The following is a 13,801-nucleotide window of genomic DNA, read 5'->3' as shown; positions in this document are numbered from 1 at the left end:
AAAGTTCACTGCACTGAACAATACTTGACATGATCAGAGGCTACTTAGCTCCAGTCCACTGAAAGAAGTCTGCTGAACTCTCAACATAAGGAAATTGCATACTTTCAGCCCCAAAGATTTCAGCCAAAACAGTAAAAATCACAAACGTTCATACTGAAAGGTCTTAAAAACAAGTCATCACAACAGACTGAACTATGCCCACCAAAACACCAAAAGCTTCACTTAAGGCAGTTTGCCATACCAATCCTCCCACTTCTCATACCACTGCAAACTAACAGGATCTACCAAATGACTAAACTATTTTGTGACAAAGTCACGTTTTTCTGTGTTTCATACCATACTCAAGGAAGGCCATGTCTTTAGACTCACATCTGGTACAAGCAGGTATAGCAAGGATGGTCAGTCTAATAGAGGTAACTACAAATTATCTATTAGCTTGTGGACTAGCACTGAAATGCCCAACAGCACTGCTCAAAAAGGACACCAGGACTAAAGGCTTGATACCACTGTCATCAAAAAATCATCTCCATTTTCTCTGCCAACACAATGATCCCAGTCCTGAGGGAGATCAGCCATTTCAACTAAACAGTGACTTCAGCTCCCACAGCCTGATGACTACATGCCCCTAGAATGATGAATGGAGGTGTTCTTGAGGGCTGACTCAGTGCCTGGCAGCACAAATAGATGAGTAACTACCTTTGAACCAGTTTTTGTTCTAGCGCATACACATCAATAGCACTGCCAAAGACTACAAAAGTGAGAATAATTGCAATATCAGAATCTCAAAACACCCCAACTTACCAACAGTTGATGCCAAAGATCCTTTATGTATGCCCAGTGGTGCTGCAGCAATTATGTTAACCATGCCCTCAACTGACAGCTCAGAACCTCGTTACTAGTCCCAAAAATCCTTCTCACCTTCATTAGGAACAGTGTGAGGAAACAAAGCCTCAGTAGTGAAAATGCAAACTCGTATGCAGCCTTTATTCACATTAAGGAGACTCTGTGCAGAATGCCCTGCCATACTGAGAAAAAAACCCAAAAAATAATTAAAAAAAATAGTCTTGGAATTTCTAGGATGACAAAATCAAATAGCTATCTATATTAATACGTTTAAGTTTGGAATCAAACTGATCCAAGACCCCTGATCTTCCTCAGAACAATTATTATGAAGTGTGTGCAGGACAGAGTGAAAGAAAATGAAAGTGGCGTGATTTTTTTTTTGAGTAAGAACAACTCTAACTCAGTATGAAGAAACTCAGCGAAGAATTAACTTGGCTAACAGGTAAAAAAAATGTCATCGAGAGAACAGCTGTGTCTAAGCTGGACAACAGCGGAGAGAAACTGCACAGAAGGAGAGATACTGTGCCCCTTGTATCCTTAGTACAGATATAGAGCTGACTGCTAATACATCGGATGTCGGGTGATTGGCTCTAAGAAAGAACTCTGAGCAGAGAAGGGGTACTAACAGCGCCAGCAGAAAGCACTCAAGCACTCCCTTCTCTCCACACCCTTAGTTTTAGCTGGGCAATTTGCTGCTGCTGTACTGTCCCCATGTCTGATTCTACACATCAGCAGAGCAAGCTGGGTTTGTGAGGTGAGCTATACCAGATGAGCGATTCATAGGAGGAATGGAGGGCGGGTGGGAATAGATGGACTGGGACACAGGATGGAACATGACACATTATGAGAAAAGCAAAATAAACATTCTGTTATTTTTCCTTTTCAGTTATTAGTAAGAACTAGAACTGTAAGTGCCATTTTGGGAAAATGTTCTGTTAAAAGAGGGTGCTGTGCCCTCTCCCTCCCAGCTGTACTGAGCTTCACAAAAGAAGTTAAACAGAAGGTTCCCAAAGAATTTGGGATTGACTGTGACTGCAATTCATTTGTTTTTAATTTGTGTATTAATAATCTGTCTACTGAAGCCATAAGAGAATACAACAGAGCTCACATGTATTGACTTGCTTCCCTCTGTCATTTGAAGGAGAGAAGCTTTACTTCAGCATTCAATAGAAAAATAATTATACACAGTGAATAAAACTTATGATTAAAAGAATGTGTTGCAAATAAATTATATACTCCAGTGAATTCAAATCACCCTTTTCAAAATTCTGGCATTCTGCAATATGAAAATAAACCCTAAGTAAAAGGAAAAGCAAAGCTTGCCACCTACTGCCCAACAACATAATAGTATGTGCTAGTATTGTCAGTCTCCTTTTAACAGGCTATCTTGCCTTAGAAACAGATTTCCCTGACACAGAACGTATAGAATTGCATCTTCAATTATCTTTTTAATAAAACAGAAAACAGAAGCCAATGCACAAAATATCCAAAAGCAGTCTTTTCTTTTGAACCAATTTTAAACTGCTTATGGAATATCTGACAAGCCTGAAACACCATTTATTAGCGCATCCAAACTGACTAAGAATTCCTTTTAATATCCTCCACTGGTGCTATAGGCTTTAATAATGTCTGTCCTCAGCTGCATTCTGTATAGACAGTAATTAAAAAAAAATACTACAATAGGTAAAATCTATCACAAAAGATTATTTTTTTTCCTGTACACATTTCCAGAGGAGATATTTTTAAAGCTATAGGTTGCATTAGTAACAAAACAGGGCTGTAATGAAGGCTGGTTTATTGCAAGTATTTTCTTTGTCCTGGAAATTCCAGGTCTCAACAGCAGAAATGATGTTTCCTTTTGTTTTCAAGCACAGAAAAATTATCTTCAATAATTACAATGCTTCAGTGAACTACTAGTCTGGAGGTATTTATTTTCTTAATGTATCATATACAAAGAGTCCTTTCTGAATAACAGTAGGTCCTACACTTAGCATAGAAAGTTGCTCAACTCAAAGTCAAGTAGTCATGATTCAATTACCTACATCTCTCCTGAGAACACAAGCAGGCCTATCTTCATATACTACATGATCTCTACTAGACACTTCGAAGTAACTAACAGTCCACATTCTGGTCCTCCAACACTGCTCTCTAAGGCCCTATGAGATAATTCAGGGAAAATTCGCTAAAGAGGGAAATCAACAGCAATTTACTGGCAAGCCCCTCTAATAAACTACTGGCGGGTTATAAAGTCTCAATCAGTATTCAAACAATGACATCAGGAGAAGATCCTGCTTTCTCCCACTGCCTAGTGGTATTCTTCACCATTTATATTCCTATCTTATATGCAATCATACAAAAATAAAATCTGTTTCTCACCAGATACAGATGAAGAGTACCAGCAAACTTCAAAATAACATGAGTAATAAACTTCCCCAGCAGTGGTTAGATCAGCAACTGATTACACATTGATAAATTCCTTTTAGGAATCCAAAACTATTGTTTTATACAAAGTACAAGGATACATCATATCTAACTTTTATGGAGCTTACGTGAAGTGGAAACTGCTTCCAAGTAGAAAAAAGTCTGCTTCTCAGTGAAGTATTCAGACTCTAGCATTGAATAATAAAATAAGTTTACTAGAGTTGAAGTATATGTCTCTTGGGGTTCCTAAATCATGACCAGAACAGACTATTCATAGCTGAGAAATCAGTGAGGTATTTGTAATTAGTCAGACAGGCACAATTTTAAAAAAACATCTGCCTTTGTCTAAGGCCAGCCCATATCATCCCCTGAATAAAGATTCTTAAGCTATCTAGATACCTGCTACACTGGCAAAATGCTAAGATTAAGTAAATCCCCTGAAGAGGGGTTCTTTGTGGTTTTGTTATCTATTTGATAAGGTTATTAATAATGAATTCTCAATAGATTGGAAGTGTTAATATCAAAAGTGATACTAATAACCAAGACATGCAAATGAGTTAATAGTTGCATCTAATTTTACTTTAAAGGGCTAAAAATCAAGTATTAAGCAAGATGTTTGATACAAAGACCAAAGGCAACCATACTTGCAAACATACTAAACCTTTTCTCCAAGTCCAATATACCCAAAACAAAATATCCCAGGTTCAGTGACCATTCGATCATCACAACACTAAACAGAAACGCCTAGATTTTTCTAAAAAGACAGAACACTGTTAAATCATATTTCTATACCAGAAATCAATAATAAACCTTATTCTCACTTTGTTTTAGTTCCTTTGGAAGTTAAAGGCACAGATATATTTGGCAACAGATATGAGTTTTCCAAATCAACCTACTGAGATCTATTCCCACAACTCTAAAGAGGGGGGAATGAAAATGACATAAAATCCATTCCCATTATATTATTGACCATACATGCTCCAGGGGAAACAGCTACTTCCAATGTTGTTTTTATTTCAGCCACATCCTATAATCACCACTGTTGCACAGTGGTTTGCTTACTAATACAAACTTTAACATGAGTTGGTTACTTTAACTTGTTCCAGTAAAAAGTGTCAGTCAAGTATAAAATTGCTGCATAGTTGTTTTGGTATCACAAACATTTACTAGTAGAGCAACTTCTTAAAAGCAAATGTTCCTAATGCCTTTCTGCCACGTGACAACTATGTTACGTCAAACCAAGTTTTAACAATACAAACACTCTGCCCTAAAACTGAAAACCAACTGTCATGCTATCCATGACAAGATGTGTTCCTTCAAGTCCCCAGGAAGCCACTGGAAAGAAATTCTTCTGGTTGTTTCCCATGATAAATGGTAAAAGTTCCACAGTAGTACAATCTTAAAAAATAACAGAAAGAAAAAAAACCCCACAAAATTAGAAAAAAAAAACAAAAAAACAAACAACAAAATAAGGAAAAAGAAACCAACCAAACAAAAAACACACACAAAAAAATAACAAACAAAAAAAAAAAACACAAACAAAAAAACCACACACATAGCCCAAAGAAAAAAAACACCTTGGAAGCTGAAGACACCAGGGTAGTTGTAGAAGTAACTTACTTTCCTGAAAAGCACTGCATTGAAAGCAAAGGGAATGATTTCTACATATATGGAGTAAGCCTAAAACATTGGGCTTCTCTTTTGCTGTTATTAACATACATTAGCCTGAACATATTGCAGTACTACTCAAAGAAAATAACTCAATAAAAAGTTATTTTAAAAGTCTGTTTATCTTGTGGAGTGTGTTCAATTTCCTGGGATTGTGGGAAGGAAGGCTACACTGATGTTCTCAAAAGCAATGTGCCTTGACAGGATGATATAGATAACTGACTTGCATAAACGCTTTTCAAGTTGATTATGAAGAAACCAATAACCTGGGGAATAATACGGTATACTACAGTTTCCTGCAGCTGATCTCTTATTAAAAGGGTTGTGTAAAGGCACCTCAGAATCCATCCCAAATAGCTCATAATGGAAAATTAACTTTCCTTATTCTCCCTGAAGCCACCTGGCATTAGCAAACCTGTAACCTGTGAGTACATTACACATTAGAAGCCTACACTGAAAGGACAACACTGCAGACAGACTGACAGTTTTCCACCTCTGACACAAACTGGTGGGCTCAAGAACTACAGGAAAAGACTAACTTCTGATTCCTGGAGTAAAGTTTGAAACCTGAAAAGAAGTAAGGCCGTGATGTTGCAAAGCACGTAGAATCATAGAATAGTTAGGGTTGGAAAGGACCTTAAGATCATCTAGTTCCAACCCCCCTGCCATGGGCAGGGACACCTCACACTAAACCATGTCACCCAAAGCTCTGTTCAAACTGGCCTTGCACACTGCCAAGGATGGAGAATTCACAACTTCTCTGGGCAACCCACTCCAGTGCCTCACCACCCTTACATTAAAGAACTTCTTCCTTATAGCCAAGCTAAACTTCCCCTGTTCAAGTTTGAACCCGTTACCCCTTGTTCTGTCACTACAGTCCCTAATGAAGAGTCCCTCCCCAGAATCTTTATAAGCCCTCCTTCAGATACTGGAAGGCTGCTAGGAGGTCTCCACGCAGCCTTCTCTTCTCCAGGCTGAACAGCCCCAACTTCCTCAGCCTGTCTTCATACGGGAGGTGCTCCAGTCCCCTGATCATCCTCGGAGCCCTCCCCTGGACTTGTTCCAACAGTTCCATGCCCTTTTTATGTTGAGGACACCAGAACTGCACACAATACTCCAAGTGAGGTCTCACGAGAGCAGAGTAGAGGGGCAGGATCACCTCTTTCAACCTGCTGGTCACACTCCTTTTGATGCAGCCCAGGATACAGTTCACTTTCTGGGCTGCGAGCACACACTGCCAGCTCATGCTAAGTTTCTAGTCAACCACCACCCCCAAGTCCTTCTCCACAGGGCTGCTCTGAATCTCTTCTCTGTCCAACCTGTAGCTGTGCCTGGGATATTGTGCCTGGGACATGGTGCTGTACAACCTCCCAGGATTTAGATGTTCTTTTCTTAAAGCAAACAGCCATGGCACTGGGCTCTAAGGGCAGATCTTAGTAGCCGATGGCTTTCAGACAAAAAGCTCTGAAGCCCAAAGTAATGGTCTATAGCTGTAATTCAACAGTGTAGTCATGGCTCACTCAAGGACTTCTTCTGACCCTCTACACACTCCATACTGTCAAGAATGCACTTATGTGTATGAGCCCTGAGAAGAGACACATGTACATGCCTAAGAACACATATTAAACCCCAAATTACACTGAGAAGAAGTAAATCATATTTAAGAACATTAACATGTAATATTTTGCCTAGAATAAAAACAAATATTTATTTTCCAACTTATCCTCACTAGAATTATGTTTCAGTTGCTTCCCGCTCCAACTCCCTGTGTAGCCCAAGAGAAGAGATGGTGTATCCTCCTGCAGAAGGAAGGCAGTGTATCATACAGGTTCCTGCCTTTGAAAGGAAAGAGTATCACCAACAGGGAATGAAAACAACTGAACTACAACTTTCTGAAGTTAATGAAGTCATCACAAATGTTCTAGTTTTAGCTTATTGTTTAGTTATGCTTGCTTGGGTTTTGTTTGACTTCTCTCAAGAGATAACTAGCTCACTGCATGGAAAGAGCGTGAGGAATCTTTTTAACCTGAACATCAGCAAGGTGCTTGACACAGCTGTCTCCATATGTAAAAAATGGTGAAATATTAATAACTGGACTATAAAGCAGGTGCAAAAACTGCCTGGATGAATAGGTGGTACTTAGTGATACAAAATCAAACCCACAAGAGGCTGAAGAGGCTGAACTGTCTTCCTTAGAGATTAACACTGCGACCAGTATTGTTCAACAACTTTACTAATGACCCAGATACAGGGAAAAATGCAGTTTACACAATCATACAGACTGCCAAATTGGAAGAGTGGTTGTTATACTGGAGGCCTGAGAGATTTTGATAGGCTGGAGAAATAGGCTCACAAAGTTTAAAGGCAAGCACAAAGTCCTGTCCCTGAGACACAGCAACTCTGTCTGACAGTGCAGGGTTGACACTGCAATGGCCAGAAGGCAGCTCTGCAAAAAGGGATCTAGGGGTCCCAGGGGACAAGCTGAACATGAGCCAGCAGCATGCCCTCATGTGAAGAATGCCAACCATATACTGGGCTGTGTTAGCAACAGCATAGCCAAGCAGGTCAGGGGAATGATTACTCCCTCCATCTGGTACTTGTAAGGCTGCATCTTGAATACTATGCCCAGTTAAGTCTCCACAAATCAAGGAAAATACTGGCACAGTGAAGCAAGTCCAGCAGAAGGCCACCAAGACTGTCAGGGACTGGAGCAGACGGGGGAGACTGAGGGAGGTGAGCTTGTTCAGCTCTAAGAAAAGGCAGTTCAAGGGGTAATACCACAATCCCCAACAGCCTCTTGAGAATATACAGAGAAGATTGAACCAGTCTTCTTACAGACATATAACAAAAAAATACTAGAGTAACAATTAATGTGCAACAATGGAAATTTCAACTACATAAGGAGATTTTTTTTTCCCCTGAGGGTGGTCAAGTGCTGCAACAGGAGTCCAGAGATACTGTAAGATCCCCGACCTTGCTGCCTTGAAAACAAAGGTCAATCACACAAAGCCCTAAGTAACCTTTTATAGATGATCCCACTTTAAACAGAGGGTTGAACCAGATTGCCTCTACTTCCAACCTAAGATCTTCTATGCTTCTAACACCAATACTACCCCAAAATCCTTGCTTTCCTTAAAAAAGTTTAAAAAAAAATAATAAAAAAGACAAGGTCTTTTTGAAGAGAAGTCCAATATTCTGTTAAGAGCTTCCATAAAGTATTTTTAAACAGACCTCACAGTTAAGTACAGGGCTCTTCTAACTAAAAGTAGTCAAGTTTTAGTTGCTCTGTACCTCTTTAGAACAAGAATCTATCATAATGGTGATGAAAATGGATGTCCTCCAGAAATATTTACTCTAGCTATTAAACTTCAAAAACCATTTCTCTAATTTTTCTTAGATCACTGCTTGCTCAGTCATCACATAAACCAATCTTAGAACCTCATGTTCTAAACAATAAATAACATAGTCAAAGATACAGAAAAATAGCTAGTAAAGATAGGAATAACTAAGAGCAGCCTATTATATTTTGCAGTAAACCTCAGCCAAGAGTTTATGCAACACAAAGTCAACAATCTTTAAAGATTAATACACCTGCCTGTAACACCACAGGACTAGGCCCAGAGATTCGGGAATAAAGGTGGAGGGGACCTCTTAGGAAACATCTTTAAGTGCACCAGACACACAAGTAAGTCTAAACCTGTCACCTGAAGTTTGTTCAGTCACCTCTCCTTCAATGAGCTTTGCTTTGCCCAACGCAGAAGCAGACTTTAAAATTTCAACAGCTGCCTCCAGAAGAAGCTGAAGGAGCAATACTGTGATGCTGCACTGTATTACTGAGTTTCAGCTGGTTGATGCTGTGCTCTTTCTGATGACCATTTCCAAAACTGTAATAGAAATTCCCCTTAAAAAAAAAAATAAATACATCTGCTCCCACAGCTGCTAAATGCAGAAAATTGAACTGTTGCCAACAAGTGAGAGAATGAGGTCTGAAAGGGGCACCCAGAGTTACGGGAGAGCTATCACAGAAATTCAGGACCGCAAAGCACGTCTGTTATTGAGATCAGAATTCCCAACAGGTTCCAAGAAGATGCAGGGTTTTGTTACTGAGACACCACTTGGTTTCAATTACAGCCAGCTACATTTTCTGCTAGCGTTGTTCTGAGATGAGACCTATTACCTGATAGTAATCATCTTCAGCCCAGGGTTATGACAGACTTTGCTGGTGCTAAGTGCCTGTGTTCTAAATCCAGGATATTCCAGGTAATTAATCTCTCTCCAGCTTTCCTTTTGTTCAGCACTATGTTCTTCAAAAAAAGATCTCTGGGAAGAAATTTCCTGCTTCCCTAAATGTCACTGCCACTGTGATTCCAAGAAAACACGTAAGAAGACATCTCAATGACTGCAGGTGGAAAAGTTGCATTCATATATAAAACAGAAAAAAAATTTCAGAGGATGGCAAAACAGAAATGCTGGAGAGACAAGCCTCCTCTAGGAGCTTAATTTGGTGTTCCAGGTCAGGTTGTGCCTTGACCCTCACCAGTCCTTGACAGCTCTGCAGAAAAAGTGCCTAGATCAGCACACCAACCACGCTGACAATGCATGATTCCACTCCTGCCACAGTTTTCCCTGTATTTCTAGGGGTGGGAACAGGAAAAAGCCATTCCAAACATATGTGGAGAGCCTCACACACCATACAAGATCATGCAAGACATTCAGAGAGGACCTGAAGCAAGAACTAGCCCATTTGCTCTGTACCAGTGGTAAAAACCTAACCTCAGAAGGTTCTTTCAGCCCTTGAAATTGCCCTAACAGTCTACACGAGAACTAGAACTACTGTTGCACTTATTTCAACACTTGGATCTAAACATCCACCTTCTGCTGCTGCACTTTATGCTTTGGTTTGTGAAACAGCCCATTTCTTCTCCATCTCCCACTCCTATGTCTGTCTCCTGCCAAGGTTGTAGGCTGGATTTCTCATGACTCCAAAGACTCAGTTTTTCATTTCTCACTCCATTATTAAGCTGGCTCAAACAGATTTAGCTTCATGCAATCTCAAAGACTGACAGTCTTATCTACCTGAAAACGTCTATTTACATCTAAGAAGAAAACCCTTAGGCTGAGCAGGGTCCCATGAACTACAAAGCCCACCTGGGTTAACATTGCTTCTGGAAGCGTGCTGAAACGCTTTGGATGGCCGGTAACATGATGGGGGTTGGTAGTCTGAAGCTGCTTCCTTGACATCTGGGAATGTCTCTCATGCAAGCAGGAGCTGAGATTTTGGTGAAGCATGACACACTGTAGGTACCTTCTAGAAACACTTTGAGTATCATAACTTAGCAACTAGCATAGCAGCATTAAAAAAATAGTAGTTTATCACCTTCTCTTTTCATAGAAGAGGAACCCTTTATTCCTGGACTCTGCTTTTCCAGGAATAATGGAAAATAAGTCTTCTTTAGGAGGCAGCCACAAGTCCTTTCAGCAGTTTGAGAATGTTTGGAAGACAACAAATTTTCTTTAGCCAAGAACAAACTGCCCATATTTTCTTTATGCCCAATTTGAATAACTGGCCTGTATCACAACAGGAAGAAGAATTCATTGAGAATGCTTGGTGTGGAGGAAGGGAAGCAAAAAGAAAAAGACAGTACACACTACAGAAATCAGCACTGATAAGACTGGAATTGTCTGGCCTCTTTGCACTGATATGCTGTACTGCACTTTGTGGGGCTAAGCAGAGTAGGCAGGTGTTGAGGGTTAGCAATCCTGCTGGTCTGGATGGGAAGGAGCAGTAAAAAGCCTGCTGAATTTACTGGTAATTCCCCCTTTGTATTAGTCACTTCAATAACCCTTGCTTCCCTGACAGGAATGAGAGTACTATAAAATAATACATTGGGTAGCAATTTCTCTGTCCTTCAAGACTGTGGATGTATTTGTTCCTAAAGCCTACCCTGCCCCAACTTCTACCTTTCTCAAAGAACATACTGACTTAGGGTTTAGGACTCCAAGGGAACTCAGCTAAGTTCTACTCCCTATTACAAAAGGCATGTACAAACCCAGTTCTGTTCGAGGCTCCACAGTTAAATGAACTAGGACTTGGAACTGGAAGGGTTTAAGAGGAAAAAAACCTTACAGAGAGGTTACTGGACAACAGCAAACATTGGCAGTAACCAGTGATCTCTATTTTCAGCTTTGAGGAGGGGTGGCAGGATGTACTTTTCTGTCAAAAGCGGGCTTCAATGATCACACATCACCCTTCTGGGTTCATTTTTATGTTTTTGGCCACAGGAAAGCACTGTTTATTTCCCAGTCCTAATTATCTTACTCCGGAAGCTAGAAGTGAGATGGACTGCACCCTGCTTACAGCTATCCAAAAGCAACACCTGGTACAGGGCAGAAACACTTTTTTCACCCAGTCCACTTGAAACTAGGACAGTACTTGCAGCAGACACCTAAAACTGTCCACACTCGACTGCCACACCTCCTGTGCCTCTCCCTAACCCCATATCAAACACAGCCCTGAATCAAGTTAAGGTCAGACACATTAATAAAAATATCATCATAGGGAAATTTCAGGCACACCTGAAGTATTTAAACTAATGAAAGCAATATCAAAGTCTGGCTAGGTCACCAGCTACTGAAGAAGCAGAGAAAAAAGTCTCCAACAAGAGGGGTGTTTCCTTGCTACTTATGACAGGCAGATACAACCCTGAACTTCAAACACAAGCAAGCAGAAGTATCCACTGCAGTAGAGCTATTCACACTTAAAGAAAATAAAATGCAAATGGAAGAAAGAAACCAGAACATAAGCACCAAATCTTACTTTCTTCAGTTTTATGAAGTGCAAAAATTCTGTGTTAGACTGTTCTAGACTAAACTCAGAAAGTCACTAATCTAAATTAAGAATAGCTCCTCTGAAATTAGTACAGCATTGTCATTCCATCTCTGCCAGTGTTCAAAGCCAGGTTGGACGGAGCCTTGGGTGACATGGTTTAGTGCCGGCTGTCCCTGCCCATGGCAGGGGGTTGGAACTAGATGATCTTAAGATCCTTTCCAACCCAAACTATTCTATGATTCTATAATTCTAAGTAAAATAAAGTTGACTGATATTATAGGAGATTCTGTTCAGGTGAGGATATCTGGCTTATAGGCAATAGAAGTTTAAAGACCCACTGAAGTTTGACAGTTAAAATAAAAGTCTCCAAATACAATGATTTGAAAACACTTGCAAAGAACAATGTTTTGTAAAAATAACATAGTGGACTCCTTTGAAAGTAAAGAAAACACTTACTGTGGTTGCATTTGCTGAGGTAACCCAACAGGAGGCTTCTGTTTGATGGTGAATGCCATCTGAGTCATAGGGCCAACCTTCGGGGGGACCTGCACCTTCTGAGAGAAGGTCTGCTGGGCAGCCTGCTGAGGTATGGGCCACGGGGGAACAACAGGGCTCCGGCCTCCAGTGGAAGATGTGTCTTGCATGACTTTATCCTCACAGGAATTTCCTTTTGTTCCTGGTTTACACACGCAAAGCTGCGGTCGCAGGCACATCCCTCCATTTTGGCACGGTGGTGCACAGTTAGCTAAGAAAAGATATTGTAAACAGTACCTGTGAACCAAAGCATGAAGGAAAACACAAACTCCACACAATAAAAAAAAAGTTAACTGCTAATGTTAATTGGAGTAGGAGAAAGCAATACTGCTAAGCTCCACAAAAGATAGTATACAAGGTAGAATACCTTTTAAACTGCTTTCCTACATAAGACATGGACAACATTTTAACAACTTTGAAAAGTAAAATGCAAGTGAGCTAAAAACCAGGAAATACTTGAAATAAAAACCCCAGTTATTTCAAATCTTCCTGTTAGTGGCCTTTTACACACCCCTTCCTTTCATGCATCCTCCCTCCCCATACTTTAACAACCAAACTGCATCCGCTGAAACAACATTATGCAGATGATAGAATTTTACTACTGATTCAGGCTTGGATTCATTCTATTACTATCTAAAAATCACAGATCCCCTATAGATACCTAGCTGGAATACTTATGGTCATATTACAGATGACAAAAACGATGGAGAAAAGTATAAAGTAATTCAACCCTTCCCCTCTAAAACCCAAATGAAATTCCTTCCCATATCACCACTTCAGTAACATAAGACACACAAACTGGTACTACAAAGACATAGCTGCACATAGGAGTTACACTCTTTGAAGAAACAAGCAGGTGCTCATGATTATCACAGCTAGCTTCTATACATTCTTTGTACCACCAGTGAAAAGGGAGCAGATTCTTCAAAAGACAATGCAGTTTCAGATAGCTGCCTTCAGATAGGAGTAATTACACTGCATTGCTCTATCCACTGACTATAGAAGGAGTCTGAATAATCAGCCTAGACACAGCACCCAGCTCATAGACCTAGTTAACACAGGATCAATTCCATTTTGAGCGAGAAATTTGGAGAAGCAGCAAATCCCACCAAAAAAAAAAGGGGGGGGGGGGAGGGAGGAGCAAAAGTAATTGCTGAACATACGTACACGTAACGCTGCAGAGGTATACCTAATCTGAGGATTTACTTTGGATGCTTAAACTTACAATGCTACCATATTTAAAGAATGTTAACAAAGTTAACAAAACAAATTAATTCTCTTACCCAGAGAACATAATTGAACAGTAGAACGCAATTCTAATTGAAATAGCAATCATAATTTCTTCATTAGTCCCATTAGACATGGCATGCAAAGAAGCATTTATAAGAATCACTGCTGAGCTACTTTACTCCTACAAACTTTGGATACTGTTGTTGGATATTGTTCAGTTGGGATCTTTTAACTCAGACAAAATTATATGCCAGATGATAAAGTCTACAGGTTTTA

The 13,801-nt window shown here is 40.0% G+C and overlaps 1 protein-coding gene across 3 annotated transcripts in view; it reads right to left on the bottom strand.

Annotated features, from left to right (window-relative positions):
* Positions 1–13,801, bottom strand: part of LTBP1 (latent transforming growth factor beta binding protein 1) — a 197,738-nt gene that overhangs the window by 171,121 nt on the left and 12,816 nt on the right. For all 3 annotated transcript variants that reach the window (XM_057415458.1, XM_057415455.1, XM_057415457.1), the window contains one exon: positions 12,218–12,506. In XM_057415458.1, the coding sequence (XP_057271441.1) occupies positions 12,218–12,506 (289 nt within the window). The remainder of the gene's footprint in view (positions 1–12,217; positions 12,507–13,801) is intronic.

Source organism: Pezoporus wallicus, unplaced genomic scaffold (assembly GCF_028554395.1).
Source record: "Pezoporus wallicus isolate ANWC-B61680 ecotype Strahan unplaced genomic scaffold, APGP_CSIRO_Pwel_v1 contig_5352, whole genome shotgun sequence".
Classification (NCBI taxonomy): domain Eukaryota; kingdom Metazoa; phylum Chordata; class Aves; order Psittaciformes; family Psittacidae; genus Pezoporus; species Pezoporus wallicus.
The sequence above is the reverse complement of the archived record's forward strand: the minus strand, read 5'-3'. Positions and strand labels throughout refer to the sequence as shown.